This window comes from Lissotriton helveticus, chromosome 9 (assembly GCF_964261635.1).
Source record: "Lissotriton helveticus chromosome 9, aLisHel1.1, whole genome shotgun sequence".
Lineage (NCBI taxonomy): Eukaryota > Metazoa > Chordata > Amphibia > Caudata > Salamandridae > Lissotriton > Lissotriton helveticus.
In genome coordinates this window covers 1,087,583,511-1,087,604,674 of record NC_136070.1, presented here as the reverse complement: position 1 = coordinate 1,087,604,674, position 21,164 = coordinate 1,087,583,511, and the positions used below count along the sequence as shown (strand labels likewise).

Genomic DNA, 21,164 nt, shown 5'->3' with positions numbered 1-21,164 from the left:
TTGCCCCAGAGACTGGTCTGCTTCCGCTTTTGCTTAGGGACTACTTTTTTCTAGCAACTGCTGCTATTTAACTGTCTTGATAGAAAACAACCAGCAGAGGTCAGTAAAATACCAGAATCGCTTTCTGCTTAGGGACTTAAAAAAAAAATGTTATAGCAACTGCCTCTATTTAACTGTCTGGATAGAAATTGTCCAGCAGAGGTCAGTAAAATACAAGAATTGATTTACCCAGGACAATGTGCTCCATAGCTAAAAACGTATAAAGTTCCAAAGGCGAGAACTATTGCATTGCAAATCTTGTTCTCCTGAGAGTTTGTCTTGCCTTGCTTGGTATGGACTCTAATTTACCTTCTCTCTCTCAATTAGACCCTGTTCATATAATATCAACACTATCTGAGGGCACCTGACAAACAACCCTTTCTTGGATATTCTAGCCTTTTCTTCTCAGCTCTCTTTTTCTTAGCTAATATTCACTATTGCTTTCTGTGATTTCCTATCCTATACTCTTCTATTCCCTTGATTGCCCTATCCTAACAATTATTTATCTGCTTCCTTTGTTCTTTTCTTATTTATACTCAGGCATTTTCAAACGTCCTTTTTATTCATCTGGACCCCTCGTACATTTTTTCAACCTACCTTAATTTTTGCATGTAGATGTTTTTAATCGTGTGAGGAAAATGAAGAACAGTAAAAATGAACATTATAATAATGAGGATGATGATGATGAAGCAGGATTTATAAAGCACATGGCGACCCGCAGGCATCCCAACGCTGGTCGAGGAAAGGGACTGTCAATTAAAGCAGAGAAACCATTCATTCTCTAGTTCTTAAAGAGACAGGTCTAGGTACTTCCGAAAGCCTAGCTCTTTAAAAAAAGAATGGTAATAACAATAATAAAAAGGTTACTATTAATAACGCCAATATGAATATAATAATCCTAATCATCATAAAAGCAACAAGAAGGGCAATAATATCTATCTTTACGATGTCTACGACTTTCTTTTCAAGAATATAATGTTATTTTTTGATGTTCACTTTCAGTTACCTGACGTTGAAGTGGTCCCTTGAAACCCAAATTATCTGCCATTCTCATTGCTTGGCTGTCCTTTACTCCTTCAAATATATCTATTTCTTCCTAAGAGAATAAAAATGTAACAATGTTAGACTTCAGGAAAGCAAGAAAAACTGAATCTCCCACTCCAAAAGAAAATACTTTGGGCGCTGATTACGAGTATGCGGCAGAGCGTGACCTTCATTAAAAGTGTCTAGGAAATTCTCGTGTGGTAATCCCGCCCCCCAAAATCCCAATACCACAGAGTATGGGAATTATCGAATGCGGTATTACTAAACCGTCATTGCAGATATTTGTACCAAAAGGTGAATTTATTGAACCGAACGTTATTTCCACCACTTTTCACAGGATGCCATCTGGTTTTATGATGCGAATTGTTCATGCAGAAATTAGTGCCCCAATATCCCAATTTGATCAGCATATCCATATCCAGGCCAAATAAGGATTTACAAATGTAATGCAGACCTTAGCTAAGGCTTAGCTACACACTATGAAACAAATGACCAAATTAAGGCAGAGATTACATTATTACAGCTGCCAAGAGAAACGTTGAGATTTAATACGTTTCTAGGATAATAAAAAGCCAGAAAAAAAACATAAATACCTAAAACCTACAGAACTCTTCAGGGTACAACATTCAACAAGCAATGCGACACACCATTTTACATTTAAGTAAGCCACAGAAAAAAATGACATCCTTGTTATTACTATCTATGGGAACCTACGTCAGAAATATAAAATACCATGCCGTGTATTATTTTCTGCACCCAAAATAGAAATATTCTTGGGTAACTTTTTGTAACCTAATGAAACCTTTTGATAAACTGCTGGTTACCTTGAAGATGAGTTCTGGGCTTTTGGCTGCCACTTCTTCAATGTCAACACCTCCCTGTGGGCTGCCAACCAAAACGGGTCCATTACAGGCTCTGTCCATCAAAATTGCCAAGTAGGTTTCCCTCGAAATATCTAATGCTTCAGCAACCATTACCTAAATCAAAAACACATTGAATATGGTTAGTGTGGCTTTGTTAAAAAAATAAATAGTTACAAGTCTCATGTATAGGCATTACAAACAATGCAAACACACACATACAATATATGTATGTATGTATATATATATATATATATATATATATATATATATATATATATATATTACCTACTGGCGGTCGCCAGTAGGTAGTTATAGTTAGGACCTAGCTACCATAGGAAATCCGCAACATTCTATTGGGAATAACTCTGGCGCCGGTTGAGGAATTTGCGCGTAATTTTCCAAAATTTTGGCCAGCTCAGCTCCGCTCCTTCCCTGAAAGTTTTGGGGGGATTCGTGAAGTGGGGGATGAGAAAAAAGGGGGGTCCCAAAACATGTTTTCCCCATGTTAATTTCCATAGGACGTTCTGACACGTCTACAGCCCGAACCGCTGAACGGAATTATGCAAAACTTTGCAAAATTGTAGGGACTGGTACGCAGATGTGCCTTTGCTATATTTGGTGAAAATTGCTCCAGTGTTTTTTTGAAAATTAACTTCAAAAACACATATATATCTATAGGCGCGCTACAAGCGCTCACCGGTGCGCGTACCGGGGAGCGCACCCGGCGCGCTACGGGAGTGGCGAGCGGAAAGCTGATTGGCTGTCGGATGTCTGTCAACATTCTACAGTCCGGAGAGTCCGCCATCTTGTGTCTCGGTAGAATCGAGACACAAGAGGTTAAAAAAAAGGGGGAAATGATTAAAAGGGGGCAGGGTAGACACCCGCTGACCACTAGGTTTTTTGAGGGGTGCCTAGAAGGACTCTGAAGGGCAAAAAAACTTTTTGTTTTTGAAATTTTCGCGGGATAAGCGCTGGGTGCGTTCCCATGTGCGCTTCCCGGTATGCGCACCCTGAGCGCACCACAGGGAAAAACAGTGTAAAAAATTAGAGTAAAAAAATAATTTAGAGTGCTTAGAGGTAGAGTAGCTCTGAAAAGAGCTGTTGTGTTATGTGGGTGTTTTTTGTACCTACAAGTAGGTACCAATGCAGAGTTTCAAATTCAAGAGGAAGACTTTATTCCCCTCATCTGTAAAATATACACCATCTCTCCTATATATGCCTTGCATGTTGTAACGCAAGTTGTTGTGGTAAATGGAACCCATACCATAGTCTCTGAGGAAAGCAGAAACAGATTTATTTACATGTTTCCTTGCTTTCTCAATCTGTGGACAAAATAGGTTGGACCAGTTCCATTTTTGCCTTTGGCATATATTAGAAAATACCAAGGCAGTTTTTGGAAAAAGTGACATCAATTGCCCAAAGATGTCCTTTAAAAGCATTTCCAGACCTACCCCAGTCAAAGCGCCTAGGTCATTTCCACCACAGTGCACAATTATAAGGTCAGGGTGTGGAAGATGCATAAAGGATTTTATCAATGGTATCAATTGGTGACTTCTTAATCCTCTCTGTCCAATCCACACAATGTCCACATTTGGTAAATCAAGATTGTAAATACCTCTGTTGCTTGCAAATTTTTCACTCCAGAAGACATAGCTATGACCCACAAACCAGACTTTTGGCATCTTGAAGGTAGATGTGCTTGTATTCAGATGGGTTGTGGAAATGAAATGGCAGTTTCATTATGAAAAAAAAGTGGTTGAGATTCAGTGCACTTGAAAAACCAGAAATGATTGGTGCTTTCTTAAAATTCACCAGTGAAAATTAGGGTGCATGCTTTTTTTTTTTTAAAGAAGTCATTTCAATGGTTGAGAAAAAGTCATTTAAAGAAACATTGCACTTGATTAGCTAGTACATTGAGAGATCAAACACCCTTGCTGGATTATTTTGCAACATTCTATGATGAACTTCTGAACTGTGTGCTGGGTTAGGAGGGAGTTACCATGGCAACAGGGTGAATGAGCACTGGGGGGATGGGTGAATGATATGTGAGTTTCAAAGTGTTCAAATGTACAAACAATTAAAATGTGCAGTTTGGTTTTGAATTTGTGTGGTCTGAAATGAGAAAGAAGTTGTGCCATTATTCTGAGGCTCCAGTGAAAGAAGCATTACTCGGAGATTCTGCTTAAGAAAATCTGTTGAGTGTGACTGACACTGTTCTACATCTTTCAAAGCATTTTTAAAGGTGAGAATGATTCTTTTAATAAAGGTAGAGTGCTGTATGCACTATGGGGAAGATTAATAAGCATATTGTGCTTCTTTATTCTTGCATTTTGTGTCTTTTTTTTGTAATATTGTTTAAAAATAGAATGGTGCATATTGGAAATGTATTTTGAAAATGAGTTGGGTTTCTGCTTTGTTTCTGTAGTGGTCATTTAAATGAGCTGTGTTTTTTGTCAAAAACGATTTAGTATGCAAAATATTATCTGGAAAAAAGTTTGCTTTTTAAATTTTGGAGTAGCATTACACTGACTTTCTGTTTGAAATAAGAGAAAACATTTTCACATTTTTGAATAATGTCACCTGAGCCTTGTAACAGTTTGCCTCAATTAGCTTAAAGAGTATTCTTTGCTTGTGTCTCACTTTACTTTGTACCTGTGTGTAATCTGATATATTATTCATTTAATGAAGATACACTGCTGTATGCAGTATAGGGAAGATTAAGAAGCATATTGATAATTTACCTAAGATGGAATGATTACATTGGAATAATATGCTTAGTTGAGGTCTTTACAAATATGAAAGTACATGTTTTTTAAAGACATGGTAGATTACATGTAACATCCTGGTCATGTGCCTAAGATCACACTGATGGGTGAATCAAGCTTCACTCACAGTGTGATCTTAGGCACATGACCAAGATGGTACATGTAATGAGAAATTAATATTATGTCTTGCTTATATATAGGTGGCCTGTTTTAGGCCTGCAGAGACAGTGAAATAATATGAGCAGAGACACACATATTGCTTGTAGAGACAGACATGGTAGATTATATGTAACATGCTGGTCATGTGCTTAAGATCACACTGTGAGTCAAGTTTGATTTTAAATGGATCTGGGTGAATAGTGTGATTAGTTGATGTCTTTAAAAATATAGAAGTACATGTTTTTTGAAGACATGGTAGATTACATGTAACATCCTGGTCGTTGTGCCTAAGATCACACTGATGGGTGAATCAAGCTTCACTCGCAGTGTGATCTTAGGCACATGACTAGGATGTTACATGTAATGAGAAATTAATGTTATGTTATGTCTTGCTTATATATAGGTGGCCTGATTTAGGCCTGTAGAGACAGTGAAATAATTTGAGCAGAGACACATATACTGCTTGTAGAAACAGACATGGTAGATTATATGTAACATGCTGGTCATGTGCCTAAGATCACACTGTGAGTCAAGCTTGATTTGTAATGGATCTGGATGAATAACATGCACAGTTGATGTCTTTAAAAATATGAAAGTACATGTTTTTTGAAGACATGGTAGATTACATGTAACATCCTGGTCGTTGTGCCTAAGATCACACTGATGGGTGAATCAAGCTTCACTCGCAGTGTGATCTTAGGCACATGACCAGGATGCTACATGTAATGAGAAATTAATGTTATGTCTTGCTTATATATAGGTGGCCAGTTTTAGGCCTGTAGAGACAGTGAAATAATATGAGCAGAGACACACATACTGCTTGTAGAGACAGACATGGTGGATTATATGTAACATGCTGGTCATGTGCCTAAGATCACACTGTGAGTCAAGCTTGATTTTTAATGGATCTGGGTGAATAACATGCTCAGTTGATATCTTTAAAAATATGAAAGTACATGTTTTTTAAAGACATGGTAGATTACATGTAACATCCTGGTCGTTGTGCCTAAGATCACACTGATGGGTGAATCAAGCTTCACTCGCAGTGTGATCTTAGGCACATGACCAGGATGTTACATGTAATGAGAAATTAATGTTATTTCTTGCTTATATATAGGTGGACTGATTTAGGCCTGTAGAGACAGTGAAATAATATGAGCAGAGACACATACTGCTTGTAGAGACAGACATGGTAGATTATATGTAACATGCTGGTCATGTGCCTAAGATCACACTGTGATTTAAGCTTGATTTTTAATGGATCTGGGTGAATAACATGCTCAGTTGATGTCTTTAAAAATATGAAAGTACATGTTCTTTTAAGACATGGTAGATTACATGTAACATCCTGGTCATGTGCCTAAGATCACACTATGAGTGAAGCTTGATTCACCCATCAGTGTGATCTTAGGCACATGACCAGGATGTTACATGTAATCTACCATGTCTTCAAAAAACATGTACTTCCATATTTTTAAAGACATCAACTGAGTATTTTTTTCACCCACATCCATTTAAAATCAAGCTTGACTCACAGTGTGATCTTAGGCACATGACCAGCATGTTACATATAATCTACCATGTCTGTCTCTGCAAGCAGTATGTGTGTCTCTGCTCATATTATTTCACTGTCTCTACAGGCCAAAAACAGGCCACCTACATATAAGCAAGACATAACATTTATTAGTAAATCATTTTTGACACAAAGCAAAGCACATGTAATGTAAATCAGCCTTTTGTTGTATACTATTGTTTGTATTGTTTACTTATTGTAATTGCTATGTAATATGTTTGTAGTGGTCTATAATATGTTCTTTTTTCTTTACCACAGATTATAATCATCTATACAAAGAAAAAACAAATATGCCATCTAAACAGACGTAAAAAGCACTATAAAAAAGAATTAAGGTCTAAGGAAAACAAAATACAAGAGTCAACCAAAACAAAATCTTCAGAGAAAAAAAAAATGCTCCTGGTAAGCAAACTAAAAATTTTCTCAGGAACTTATTGAAATGTCAAAAAATAAAACATGTGATTTCAAAGAACAATAAGACACCTGTAATTAAAAAGAAGAAAGTGTGTCCCTCAAAAAATGTTAGACCTGTAGAAGGAGATGATATTCTCTAGAGCAATAGAAGAAGAAATCAATGTATTGAAATTCGTAGACAAATGTTTTATAACCGAATTATATCTAATTTATTAAAAAATGTAAAGAGGTATCAAAAAAAGACCGCTTTTTACAAGACAAAAAAACATAGTTAAGATTGTGGATGAAGCATTTAAAGTGGAAAATAAATTGTTTAGTTTAGTAATGAATAGAATTCGGACACTCGATAAGGTAATCAATGTGTTCAAATCAAAATGTAAGTGGAGGAGAGTAATTAATCGGACTAATTGTTGTGATGTTTTTTCTGGAGAATGGAAGCATAGTTCAAGTTGTGAGCCATTTTTTTTAACTCTTTTTATTATACATAAATAAAACAAACAATGACACCAGAGGAGCAGTACAATACAGGTGCATTTCCGAGCGGGAAGGAAAAGGCAATAACATCACAATGCAAGTCAATTAACGAGAATCAGATGGGGGGGCACCATCGGGGAAAGGGACCCAATATTTTAAAACATGAATATTAGAACTGATCATGGAATGTTGGATCAGGGAGAGTGTGGGATATCGGGGACCTCAGGGAGGGGTGGTGTGCATATATCTCCTCTGTAGGAGTTCCATTGACTCCAAATTTTACCCCATTTTTTGGGCCTACCTCGCACCACATATACCGTCTTCTCTCGAAACATACACCAATCCACGTTCTCCTTCCACACCGAGACCGTCGGCGGGCGGTGAGCGCCCCACAGCTGTGCAATGTCTCGTTTGGCAATCATGTTGGCCGGGGTCGCCCATCGCGTCTGAGCCACATCATAGTCATTCGGTTCCCATACATTCAGCAAACACCGCCTAGCTTCCGGCTTTATCTCGACTCCCATAACCTCTTTCATGACCGCATGCACTCCATTCCAAAATGCACCAACCTCCGGGCATTCCCAAATTATGTGAAGGAAAGTGGCAAGTTGACCACAACCACGGATGCATAACCCATCAACAGAATAACCCATTCGAATCAGTCGCGGGCCAGTCACATAAACACGGTGCAAGATCTTAACCTGACCTAGTCGAAGACGGGCCGGTATCGCGACCTCCTTGGGTGAGGAAATCGCGGATTGCCAGTCCTCATCGTCTAATATTAAACCGTCTCTGGTCCAGACCTCTCTTAAATGCGTTAACAGGTCCGACCGATCATTAATTAATTTCTTATAGATCAGAGAGATCGCGCTATTGGGCACATATCCGTCAAATATTTGATCCTCCAGCGGGGAAGATTCCGGAATAACAGTCCCAATGGGGAAAACAGAGCCCAACGTATGCCGAATCTGTAAATAACGAAAAAATTCCCGGTCACTCAAGTCATATTCCGCCTTCAAGACCTCGAAAGTCTTAATCCTATCCTTAACCCAGAGATCGCCCACTCTACTGATACCAATCATATCCCATTTCTCAAAGCCTTTCGTCCTCCACAAACTTCCCAACCTGCAAGAATCATATAAAGGGGTCGCTCGAGTTAGTCTATCGCTCCACCCCATTGCCGCATTTGCACTATACCACACCTGCACCGCGATCTTGGTAGGTCCAGTAAGCGTCCGGATCGTTGATCTGGAATATAGCGCCCTATTATAATTCCCACCCGGCAACAGCCACCGATCCATCTCAAATGCAGGATCTAAACCCGGACCATACATACCGTGATTGATTGCACTCAGTTGAGAGGCCCAGTAGTAGCGCCTGATATCGGGAAGAGCAATACCGCCGTCATACCAGGGAAGCTTGGGGAGGGCGATACGGGAACGCCCATCCCAAATCAGCTGTCTTTCTAAACTCTCCACTTCCCGGAAGTATTTTGCCGGAATTACGTCAAACGTGTTCTGGAGCGCGTACAAAAACCGCGGTAAGGACATCATCTTGAAAAGGGTCGCTCGCCCACGGGGAGACAAAGGAAGGCCGCGCCAGCCCACCACGTCAGAACGCAATCGTTGTAGCGGAGGGAGTAAATTACGATCATATCTGGCCACGGGGTCCAAAGTGATAAAAATTCCCAAATATTTGAAACCCGCTTGTGTAACCTTTATGGGACAACCACGCGGCAATGCAGGGGCGCCACCCGCGAGTACGTATATACAGGACTTGGACCAGTTAATCACAAGGCCAGAATTGCGTCCGAATGAAATCAGTACATCAAACAGCACGTTTAACGACTTTTGGGGCGAAGTGAGGTACAACAGAATATCATCCGCATAAAGCGATATGCGATCCTCAAACTCAGGGGTCCACCGTATACCTTTCATCGACGGTTCCCAGCGCAACCATGCAGCCAGAGGCTCCAGGGCAAGAGCAAAGAGAAGTGGAGACAACGGACATCCTTGTCGAGTACCCCTTCCCAGAGCGAAGGGACTGGATATCCGACCATTGACCACCAACTGCGCCAACGGTGCCTCATAGAGAAGTTTTACCCAGCCAATAAAGCCAGGACCAAAGCCGAATTTCGCAAGAGCGGCCCACAAATACGACCATTCCACAGTGTCAAAAGCCATCGTGGCGTCAAGGGAGACCAAGATGGCCGACTCCCGAAGATAAGGGGCTCTCGCGAGAGCGCCGTGTAAGCGTCTCAAATTCAGTGCTGTATTGCGGCGGGGGATGAATCCGGACTGGTCAGTGTGAATCAAGTCACTAATCACATTGATAAGACGGTTTGCTAGTACCTTAGCGAGGATCTTTGGCTCCGCATTAAAAAGCGATATGGGTCTGTAGGACGCACAACAAGCCCGTGGCTTCCCCTCTTTGTGAATCACTACTATCGATGCAAGACGCTGTTCGTAAGGATGGGAGCCAGTATCCCTCGATTTCAAGAACATATCGCGGAGATATGGTGCAATCCTATCTGGACGCAACTTGTATAACTCAATAGGGAGACCATTAGGACCCATAGCCTTCCCCGATCGAAGAGAGCGTACGGCAAGAGCTATCTCATCCACAGAAAGTGGTGCATCCAGCAGCTCCCTATCTGAGTCCGGCAGGCACGGCAGCGAAATATTCATCAACAACTGGTGAGAGTCTTCTTCGGGCCTATCAGACACTGGAGAATAAACCTCCCGAAAATGATCAGCGAAGCACTCAACTATCTCAACCGGGTCAGTCACACGCATTCCATCAGGCCTCTCAATCATCGGAACAACACGACTCGCTCTTTCCTTTCTATACAACCAAGCAATCAATTTCCCAGCCCTATCTCCCACATCATACAGCCGCCCCTGTCGCTCCCTACTCATGAGTTTAGCGGCATCAGTCACCAGGGCCCTATAATCAGACTGTTTGAGACCAAGGATATGAAGTTTATCTCGGGTGACCCCCAACTCCAACTCTCCTTCCAGTTCAGTAATATCAGCCTCAAGGCGGACCACTGCTTGCTTAATCTCCACAAAGGCCCCTCGCAGTGGGATGCCTGGCTTTCACCTTGTGGATACCCTGCCGGGTTTATCTCACAGGGGAATACCAGGACGGGTTCCCTAAGCAAGCGCTTAGAAACCGCTTGGTGATTTGCGCTATATAAATTCCTGTACATTTACATTTACTGCCTCATTTCTGCTCTTCTTAGCACCAGCAATCAATGATAAGGCATGTCCACGAAGGACCGTCTTAAACGCTTCCCACAATGAAACAGAAGAAGACACCGATCCCTCATTCTCAAGAAAGTAGTGATCAAGAGATTTAACAAGTTCAGCACGGGTCTTAGGGTTGTGGAGATACCAGGGGTTAATCGGAGCCACTCGACCCCCAGTGCCCGAATTAGTGTCCATATGTAGCCATACGGGAGAGTGGTCCGAAATCCCCCTAGCTAAGTGTCTGATCTCCTTAATCAATGAGGCCTGTGCTGCCGGCATCAAAACATAGTCCAACCTGGACAGGCTACCATGGGCACCCGAGTGGAAGGTAAACTGTGTCCGACCCGGGTGCATCACCCTCCAACAATCAATCAAGCCCAGCGTTTCCAGAAATCCACTCAACCTTGATTGGGACCTTGCGAGATCCCGGGGGGATGGCGGTCGTCTACCCCAGAAACAACAGAATTAAAGTCTCCGCCCACGATCAACATATAGTCAGGAAGTCCCAGGACCACCCTCCCCAAATCAGCAAAGGTCGAGGACTGCAAACCAGGGGGACGTATACAGAAAGCAGCGTGATGGTCTTCCCCTCCCACCTACCAGTGAGAGCAGCATAACGCCCTCTGTCGATACACATAACATTGTCAACCTCCAGGGGAAGGGAGTTCCGAACAAGAATACCCACCCCCCTGGAACCGGAGGTGAAACCAGCGTGGACAGCAAGGCGGTATCCCCGCCTATTCATAGCATGACAAGTGTTCCCAATCAGATGTGTTTCCTGCAATAACACTACGTCAGGGGAGAAACGTTTCAAGTATTGCAACACCACACCCCATTTTATCCTATCCCCAATCCATTAACATTCCAACATAGAAGTCCCAACCCCCCACACTCGAAACGGTAGCGGAGCCCTCTCCACCCGCAGCGCAGCACCCAAATCAAATAGTAGATCAATACGTTGCCTTGAAAAAGAACCAAAACACACCCCAAACGCCCCCCACCCTCCCCCCACAATCCCAAAAAACAAACACCCCCCACCCTGCACCCCTGCGTTAGACTCAAAAGCCACCCCAACTTGCAGTGTGCCTGTCGCTCTAACAGAGAACTAATCTACAAGAAGAAACCCAGAGGAAGAAAGAGTCCCATCCCCCCGCTGCCTCTAGATACACACATAAGTCTTATAAATACAGGAGACATCAAACCACAGTGACATATCGTAAACAATGTTAGAAATCCGGGAGCTGCCGCTCATTCTTGCTCAGGTTGGCCACCCTCAGCCCCGTCGGAATGTTCTGTGCGATCTCGTCGCTCAGGCAAGGAATCAAGCCAGTCGCTCACTCTGTCCGGGCGATCAAAGAAAAATGTCCGGTCCTCATATTCAATCCGCAGTCGGGTCGGGAAAAGCATCGCATACTTCAGTCCCATGTCCCTGAGTCTCCGCTTCACTCCTTGGAACTCCATTCTCTGTTTCTGAACAGATTGTGTGAAGTCCGGGTAGAAGCTCACTGTGGTATTCTCAAACTTTACCGGGCCACCTGTTCGCGAAGCCTGCAGGATAGCGTTTCTATCCCTGAAGTAGAAGATTCTAGCAATAATCAGGCGTGGTGGAGCACCGGTTTTTGGCTGACCATCCGGAACTCTATGCGCACATTGCACGGCAATAAATTTGCTGAGGCCTTTAGGAGCAAGATGTGTGAGGATGAGGTCTTCACCAAGGAGATCCGTGGAAGAGGCTGTGGAATTTTCCGGAACACCAATGATGCGCACATTATTGCGTCTCGCCCGGCTTTCAAAATCCTCCAGTCGACGATTGAAGAGGTCATTAGAGGACCGGAGATTACGCACCTCCGTTTGTAGGTCGGAGACATCTGTAGTGAGGCTGGAAGTCTTTAAGTCCAAGGATTTTACCTTTTCGTTGGTCTTCGATAAATCCATTCTGATAATATTGACGTCAATGGCCACTGTGTCGAGCTTGAGGGCAATGGCCTCATATTGTTGATCCATAGAAGTCTTCATACCAGTGATGGCGCCCATGACGTCTTGCAGTGTAAGATCAGCCAACATGGCGGGGTCCTCGGTCACTTCACCCCGATTCCTATTCGCCCCTCCGGGTGACACCTTAGGCTGGGTGTAGCGGTCCATGACGTTCGTTTGAATGGCACCCCCTCAGAGAGGGGTCTTGGTTTTGCGTTTCTCGCTGTCGGGTTTGCCCGCCATGTCGGGCGGTAAGCCCCCAAGAAGCGCCCTGGACCTGGTGAAAATGGTTCGTGCATTTTCCACCAATATCACCAAAAGCAAGCTAGCGGGCATACGGCGTTGACCACATACACGCCACCGTGAGCCTACAGTGAGAACCAGGGTCCGGGTGCGACTCGGGCTATTGAGACAGGATAGAGATGCGAGAGGGTGAAGACCCAAAAACGAAACCGAAAGTCAACTTGGGGCAGCAACCAAGACTCCGCAAGCCGTTGTTGTTGAATTACAGCCTGGGCACTCAGACCACTCGAGGCCCGTAGGAGTCCATGGGATAGGCCACGAAAGTTCAAGATATCATAAGTTCGGGTCCCGGAGTCCAAATCGATTTCTGAAAACAGCTAGTATGTCAGCTGGGTTGCGTCTTCAATAGCCCATCGACGTTGGCAGGATAATATTCAGGATAAGTGCGGGAGGTGGCGAGGGTCTCGGGAGCCCTGGGCTCACGCGGCCATCACGGATGCGCGCGTAGCTCCTCCTCTGTGAGCCATTTTTTAATGAAGAAAGTTACTTTCAGGATAATGATTTGGTGCATGCAGTTGACCCCAGTGGTCGAGCATATGAGGTGAAGGACGGTTGTCCGGTTGAAAAAGAAAAGATTGTGCCTAGAAATACAGAAGAGGTGTTAGCTGATGAAGTTTTAGGGAGATGTCCTAAGGCTCCAGTGTATACTTGGAATTGTAGTAGTATTTGAAGTGTGCGACAGGATTCAATTGATTTGTTTCGCAGTTTCTTACGGACATATAGTAAGAAAAGTGTGAAACAAAAAGTAAAAATTTTGCAAGAGTTAGATCCTTGTAGAGAGAGAAAAAAACAGGTTTGCAAGGGCATTCACTGGCTTGTCTTTCAAGAAAAGTATGTCAGAGTGTTTTTCACCATTTTAGGATGTTAGCAGTGCATCATAATAAAGTGAGGAAATTAGTGAGAAGGTTGTATTATGCAAAAAGTCCAGCACTTAAACTAAAATAGTTAAACAGTGCTCTTTTGCATGGACCTGAATTAGATGTGAAAAACATTTGTGAAGAAATTGAGTTTGAAAAGGAGGACAGTGCAGAAATTGATACAGTAATAGAAGGTAATGTAGAAGAGAATGTAGAGATTACAAGTACAGAAAAATGTTAACAGGAAATTACAAAGTTTAAGGTCAATTCAAGTGAAAGGCCTAATTTTACTTGTGTATGTTGTCGACAAACTCATTATAAGCATCAGACTAGATTAGTTGATTTATATGTAAAAAGCGAAAAGATAAATAATAATGAGTGGAAGGATTTTACAACTTATTTGTTGGTAGAAAATTGTTTTGATTTGGGTTCTGATCAACGTATTTGTAAATTAAATAAAAACAGAATGCCTGCTAGAGCTGTTCATAATAATCTGGAGTTGGTAGACATTCCTTCTGAATTGATGGATTTAAATACATATGAGTCTATTCTGATTCAATGTGTGCATCCTTTTCAGGCTATTGTTCGCATGGAGCCTAAGACAGGGAAATTGCCTCCTTCAGATTTACAGAGAGGATTAAAGGGAAGAGTTGTTTATTTGCCACTAGATTTTAAGAAAAATATTGATACAATTGGTGTCGAAAAAGTAGAAGAACCTCTGGTTATTCTAGTTAATGGTGTTCCGACAAAGAGTAAGAAAATCTGGCAAAAAATTAGTGGATGTTAGGAAAGTCAAAAAGGCAACGTTGTATCTGGTAAAAAATAATCAGTACTATAAAAATGTGTATGTGGGAGAAGAGGAAACAACTGTACAAGATGACACTGTTTTCTCAGCTGGGCAAATTGAAAAAGTTGATATCTCTAGAAGTGAAGAAATTTATGAACATTATAGTGTTCATCCATTGCATTCCAAAGAAGTAATGGGGAATGCTATTGACTTGTTTCAAATGAAAAAAGCCAAAGGAAGTCCCATTAGTGTATGGGAAGAAAGTTTTGAAGCTCGTTCTTTTCCACAGTTATTTCCAACAGGTGAAGGTGGATGATATGACGACCGACCTGTTCAAATTCCTGCATCTGAATACCGGACTTCAAGATTATATGCAGAAGATCCAAGGTTTCGTCAATGCATTCCATATTTGTTTCATCTACTGTTTGAGAGTGACTTGTCTGGACTTTCTTATGCTGTAAACCATATACTGAAAAGTGGAACACATCTACAAAATGTTTCGGCAAGGGATTTTATGGATAAAGTGAAACTGCAAGACAGTGTTTTGGAATCTCAGCTAATTAACCTCATGGCATGTCATGTCAGCGTGGTACTAACGAGTATTGGTACCGTCGTCATGGGGAATTGAAATGTATGCTAAGAAACTTAGGAACTCCTACATGGTTCCTCACTCTTAGCTGTGCTGAGTATGCTTGGGAAGACTTACTTGAATTTCTACGAGAGGCAAATAAAAACATTGAAAATATTGAATAGAAGACACTTGGAGAACTGTGCTCTTTGGATCTAGTTAATGTATGCAGGTATTTCAATCATAGGTTTGAAGCTATGATGTCTTCTATTACAAACAAAAAAAATCCTCCGCTTGGAGAGGTGTTGGATTTCTTTTGGAGAAAGGAGTATCAAGCAAGAGGTGCTCCTCACATACATATGCTGCTATGGATTAAAGAGGCACCCACATTTGGAACAGATTCAGATGAGAAAGTGATGAGTTTCATTGAGAAGAATTCTACATGTGCTGTCCTGAAAAGTACAGAAGAAAACAATTTAAGACATCAAGTTTTACGCTTTCAAACCCATCGTTGTGGGAAATACTGTCGTCGAAAATACAAATCCAAGGACAAGTTCTACACGAAATGTCGTTTTGCATTTCCACGTCCAGTAACATCGAAAGGAAGAGTCAACAATTGTATGTCTTCTCTGCGACATACTGTGACAAGAAAATCACCCAAAAATACATACAACCTAAGAAGAAATGAGGAGTCCAAATTCATAAATGACTACAACCCAGTCATTTTGTCCATGTGGAATGCTAACATGGATATTCAATATGTGGCTGACAACTCTATTGCTGTGGCTCAATATGGGACGTCTTACATCACAAAATCTGAAAAGACGAACTGAAGGAAATGTGGGAGGAAATTTCACATGAAAAGAGTCTAAGCAAGAAATTATACAGTTACAGTCTGAAGATGTTGTCGCATCGAGAAATTGGAGCATATGAATGTTCTGATCGGTCATCAGCAAGTCTATATGCCAAATCTAGAACCATCATTTGGGTGAGTCTAGGTCTTGCTGCAACACGAAACCGAGTTTTGAAATCTGTACAAGAAATAGAGTATTTGGCGGAGAAATAACCAGACAGTACAGTTATTTTGAAGACAAACATGTTGGATACATACTATCCAAATAGAAGTACTCATCTTGAGAACGTTTGTCTCTATGAAGTTCTGCAAACCTATACTTTTAAAAAGAACGTCACAAAAGACATCAATAAATGTGTATATGCTGTAATTGGTTGTGAAGGCTGTTTAGTGAAACAAAGAAAAGGTCATTTGATTAATCATCGAGTTGTGAATCTCCAGACAAAAGGGAATTTTATTACTTAGCTCTTTTGCAACTCTTTAAGCCTTGGCGTACAGAAGAGGAACTACTTGGAGATTTTCTTACTTATGAAGATTCGTTCAATGCAACCAAGAATTCCATAGAATGTCCTGTTTTTTCAAATTATATGCAAATGTTGAATGAGGAAATACAGCAAGAAGCTACAATTGCAGCAGAGATTGCTAGAGACAGTTCTCAAGACAGTCAGAGTTCTGCTTCATTGAGTCAGGATCCACTAGGAGGACCAATTATCCAAAATGAAGCTGCCACTGCCATGGATGAAGTTGAAAGAGCCATGGAACAAGCTCAGGAGGATGGAGTGAACTTAGAAGATTTGGAAAAGAACTAAACGTTGAGCAGAGACAAATATATGACGAAGTCACAGAACACATTGAGCATGGTTTATCTCATGAGAAAAAAAGAGTGCTCATGTACATCATTTATACCTGTCCGACTGTACATGAGTGGAGAAGCAGGAACTGGAAAAAGTTTCCTGATTAAAGCGATTGCAACATATCTGCTGAAAACAACTGAGTCATCGCTCTCTTGTGTTGTTACTGCTCCAACTGGGTTGGCAGCACACAACATTAAAGGGATTACTTTACATCGCTTATTGATGCTGCCAGTAGAGCATGATAACAAATTACAATACCACAAGCTATCTGGAGAAGCTTGTTGTGAAGTTTCAAGAGTCCTAAAGAAAATGAAACTTCTTATCATTGATGAAGTAAGCATGGTATCAAATGTAATGCTTGCTTTTGTGCATTTAAGAATGCAAGAAATTCTTAAAACAGACTATGATGTGTTATTTGGAGGCAAACACATCATTGTTTTTGAAGATCTATTGCAACTAACTCCAGTGAAAGGACAGACAGTGTTTAAAATGCTTACGCATGAAGATACCAGGAAGTGCTTAGGAAGCATTGGAAATGTTAACATATGGTTATATTTCAAATATGCAGAACTACTTCAAAATATGCGACAGGCAAAGGATGGAGATTATAAAAATATTCTACAAGATGTAAGAATTGGAAAACTAACTGAGCATGGCAAAGAAGCTTTACATGGACGATTAATTTCAAATTTGTTTCCAAATGAAAATATTCTCCCAGAGAATATTTTTATGAAAATTCCTGAAAACAAATCTGTTATATGATTGATGCCAACTCTGAAAGAATGTTCAATCTTCAACAACAAAATGTTAAAGTTCGAAAATCAAGAGATTCTGAAACTGGAAGCTATTGATAAAATAGAACATGAAGGAGCAACTATTATTTTGTCTGAAAAGTTGAAATCAAAATTGGATTCTTTAGAATAGACAATATCTAAAACTGCTGGTTTTGAAAAGACTCTGTACGCATCTTTAAATTGTCGTATCATTTTACGACGTAATTTACATGTGGAAAGAGGTTTAGTAAATGGAGCAATGGGTCATGTTGTGGATTTTCTGAATTACCGAAATAGAAATGGAATTGAATTTATAAAAATTAAATTTGATGGTATTGAAGAAGTACAACAAATCAGTCGTTGTTCTGCCCGATTTTTGCTGGTGAAAGATTTATATGTCCGCCGAAAACAGTTTCCTGTTTCTTTGGCATATGCAGTGACTATTCATAAATCTCAAGGTTTAAGTGTAGATAGTGCTTTGGTGAATATTGGAAGTTCTGTGTTCAAGGCGCATATGGCATATGTTGCTTTATCTCGAGTCAGAACTTTATCTGGATTGTACTTGATTGATTTTGATGAGACAAAGATTAGTGCAGATCTAAATTGTGTAAAAGAATACAATAGGTTAAGAAGAGAGTATGCTCCAAATTTACTCCTTACTTACAAAATCGGTAGATTGAGTAGTCTTGACTTAGATATCCACCTCTTAATTGCAATTGGCTGAATATCATTAAATATCTTCAAAGAAAACCATTTTTGCAGTATTGCCTATAGTCTCATACCAGGGATTTCTTAGAACTTCTTCTAAACCAGTTCATAACTTGCCTGTTTTGTTAATGTTTTTTTTTTATTCTTTTCTTCCTGCATGCATACTTGATCTTACCTTATTTTTTATTATATATCTTTAGGGTGTGTGGCATCTTGGTTATGCCTATTCTAGTGCCATGGTAACTAGAAGTATGTTTACTTGACATGGTTCTAGAATGGTAGCGGAGAGGCAGTGAGACGAAGCTGTGGCTGATGAATGCACTTGTACCTGCTTGCTCCAATAAAGATACTTACTTCACCTACATTGCCTTGAAGAATCATCCTTACAATTTGGCGATGATCGACGGGGTATACAGGTATTCAGGAGAGTAACTTCTACAGGAGTTTGTGAAAAAAAAGAAGTTTCTAAAATTTTTGCATCTTTATTCAATTAACTATTGATCGCTATCCTAAATTCGACATATACCCTCCAATGCACGGAGCAAGCAGAATAGAAGATTACCCATGTTTGGACAACTAAGAGGGCATATTTTTTAGCAGAGTGTCCGTTTTGATTACAGTGATAACTGACTTTGTTGGGAACATTGTCGGAGGATTTTGCGCTCACTTCATACTCACAACTCTGCAGGATGAAATTTACGTTGAGTAAAGACTAGAGCCATTTAAACTGGGAGTCATTTCACTAATTGGGACCTGGTTGTTGGCGACAGTTGAACGATTCCTATCTCGGCCGCTTTTTTCGAGCGGCAGGAATGTTCCATTCTTCTGGTTGTTCTTCAGTATTCTGAAGACGCAAGTGTATTCCGACATTCCTGACGTCAGTTTGTCTTCTATGGACATGTGTTGCTCGTCATGACGCAAGGTCACGCAACACGACCTTACATCTCGCCATCTTGTTAGGAATCATTGCCTAGCAACCAGCACCCTTGCCCAATGCTTCGGAGAGATCGTAATCAAAGACATCTCTTCCGGCAACGTTAGGATTAAGGAAATCGACTGTATTTTGCCAATTTAATTCTAGTACTTTGCAGTGCATTTTAATTTAAGTTGATATTCACACCGCATATCATCTACTTCCAATAAAAAAAAAAAATAATGACTGTATTTACAATATTGTTAATTCCTCGTTTTCTTTTATTTTTTTCTTTCCGGTTTCTCCTCAATTGCACACAGTGATGTGCACACCATAATAACTTTACTTCTCATTATTTTTTTTTTTAGATCTTCTTCAAGTACACATTATTTAATCCTCAAATTATTTTTGATTTATGGATATTTTAGTGATTTGATGTGTTTACCATAGAACTTTAGTTCATCATTATACTTAAATCACATCATACTTTCAGCATCACATATTGACATTTAGAATACAATTTATATTTAAACATGGCATCTCAAAGTTATGGATTAGTTCCTCCTGTTCCATTCTTACCACGTCCTGGTGAACCATTATTAAAGTGGTCCGATTGGAAAGATTATTTTTTAGGTCTCGTGGCGTTAACCGCGCGTTAAGCACTGTCTCGCCAGAGACCTATAGTCAGCGACACAGCTTTCCAGGAGACAGGACCTGGCCACGCGCATGGCAATCGGAGCAGGCCACGCACGCGCGAATGCGCTCGCTGTGGCCATCTCCTGTCTCCTGGGTAGCGCAGACACACAGACACACACACGAGCGCCCATACACACACGCACACATACAGAGACTCCCCCCCGCCCGCACACATACACACACGCGCGCGCACACACACACACACACACGCAAGCGCACTGAGACCCCCCCGCCCTAACGCCGCCTAGAAATGTGAGCACCAACCAAAAAGGTCTCCCATGCTCTAGCCGTCTTGTGGCCTGATGGCTCTCTCGCTCTGGGCCCCCACCGCTCCTCACCTGCCTCACTAGTTCTCCAAATTGTGTTATACTCTCTGTAGCAGAGAGATGTTAAAATGTCACCGCCGGCCGCTCGATGTCTAGCGCCGCTCACATGCCGCGAGCGGCTCATCAGTGCTCAACAGCTCCTGCATACAATTGTTGCGGTGGACAATGCTTCCGCGCTCAGCTGCGGCCCCGGCAGCAACCAGGAAAACCACGGAGGCACGGAGCTGGGGCACTCTCTTTGCTAAGCAGAGTTAGCGGTCATCGTCAGGTCAGGGCTGGGGTCCGGGCACCCGCACAACTCCGGGTCCATGCCACACTCTGGCACCAGCTCACAACGGCAGTCGCAGGTTGGGCCGCGCGCAACACTCCGATGTTGGGTGGCTGGGGCTCCGCGGTCCACTACAGCTCCGGAGGTCGCAGATTGCAGCCCAGGGTATGTGGTGACCGGGACGACAGGTAGGATATCGCGGATTTAGGATTTACAGCAGGATTGTGTAGGATTACTACGGGGCTACGTGAGCCGGGCTAAGACACGCCCCCTATGCTGGTTGTCATTGCACGCGCACGTCTTGTTTTTCAAGCGATTGCGAAAGTGAAAGCGATCGCTTTGTCTGCCGTGACGCCCGGGCTCGCTGCGAGAGGGAGCTGTGAATAATAACTGCCGGCAGCCCCGTGCTGAGGTGCATCATCAGAGCTGTGTGAATAATAACAGCTGTGAGCCCCGTGCTGAGGTGCATCATCAGAGCTGTGTGAACAATAACAGCTGTGAGCCCGTGCCTGAGGTGCATCATCAGAGCTGTATGAATAATAACAGCTGTGAGCCCGTGCCTGAGGTGCATCATCAGAGCTGTGTGAATAATAACAGCTGTGAGCCCCGTGCTGAGGTGCATCATCAGAGCTGTATGAATAATAACAGCTGTGAGCCCGTGCCTGAGGTGCATCATCAGAGCTGTGTGAATAATAACTGCGT

The 21,164-nt window shown here is 41.8% G+C and overlaps 1 protein-coding gene across 1 annotated transcript in view; it reads right to left on the bottom strand.

Annotated features, from left to right (window-relative positions):
* SUCLG2 (succinate-CoA ligase GDP-forming subunit beta) overlaps positions 1–21,164 on the bottom strand; it is a 600,661-nt gene that overhangs the window by 286,568 nt on the left and 292,929 nt on the right. The window contains exons 5-6 of the mRNA XM_078661482.1: positions 1,908–2,060; positions 1,046–1,135 (exon numbers count right to left, since the gene is read on the bottom strand). Of these exons, the coding sequence (XP_078517608.1) occupies positions 1,046–1,135; positions 1,908–2,060 (243 nt within the window). The remainder of the gene's footprint in view (positions 1–1,045; positions 1,136–1,907; positions 2,061–21,164) is intronic.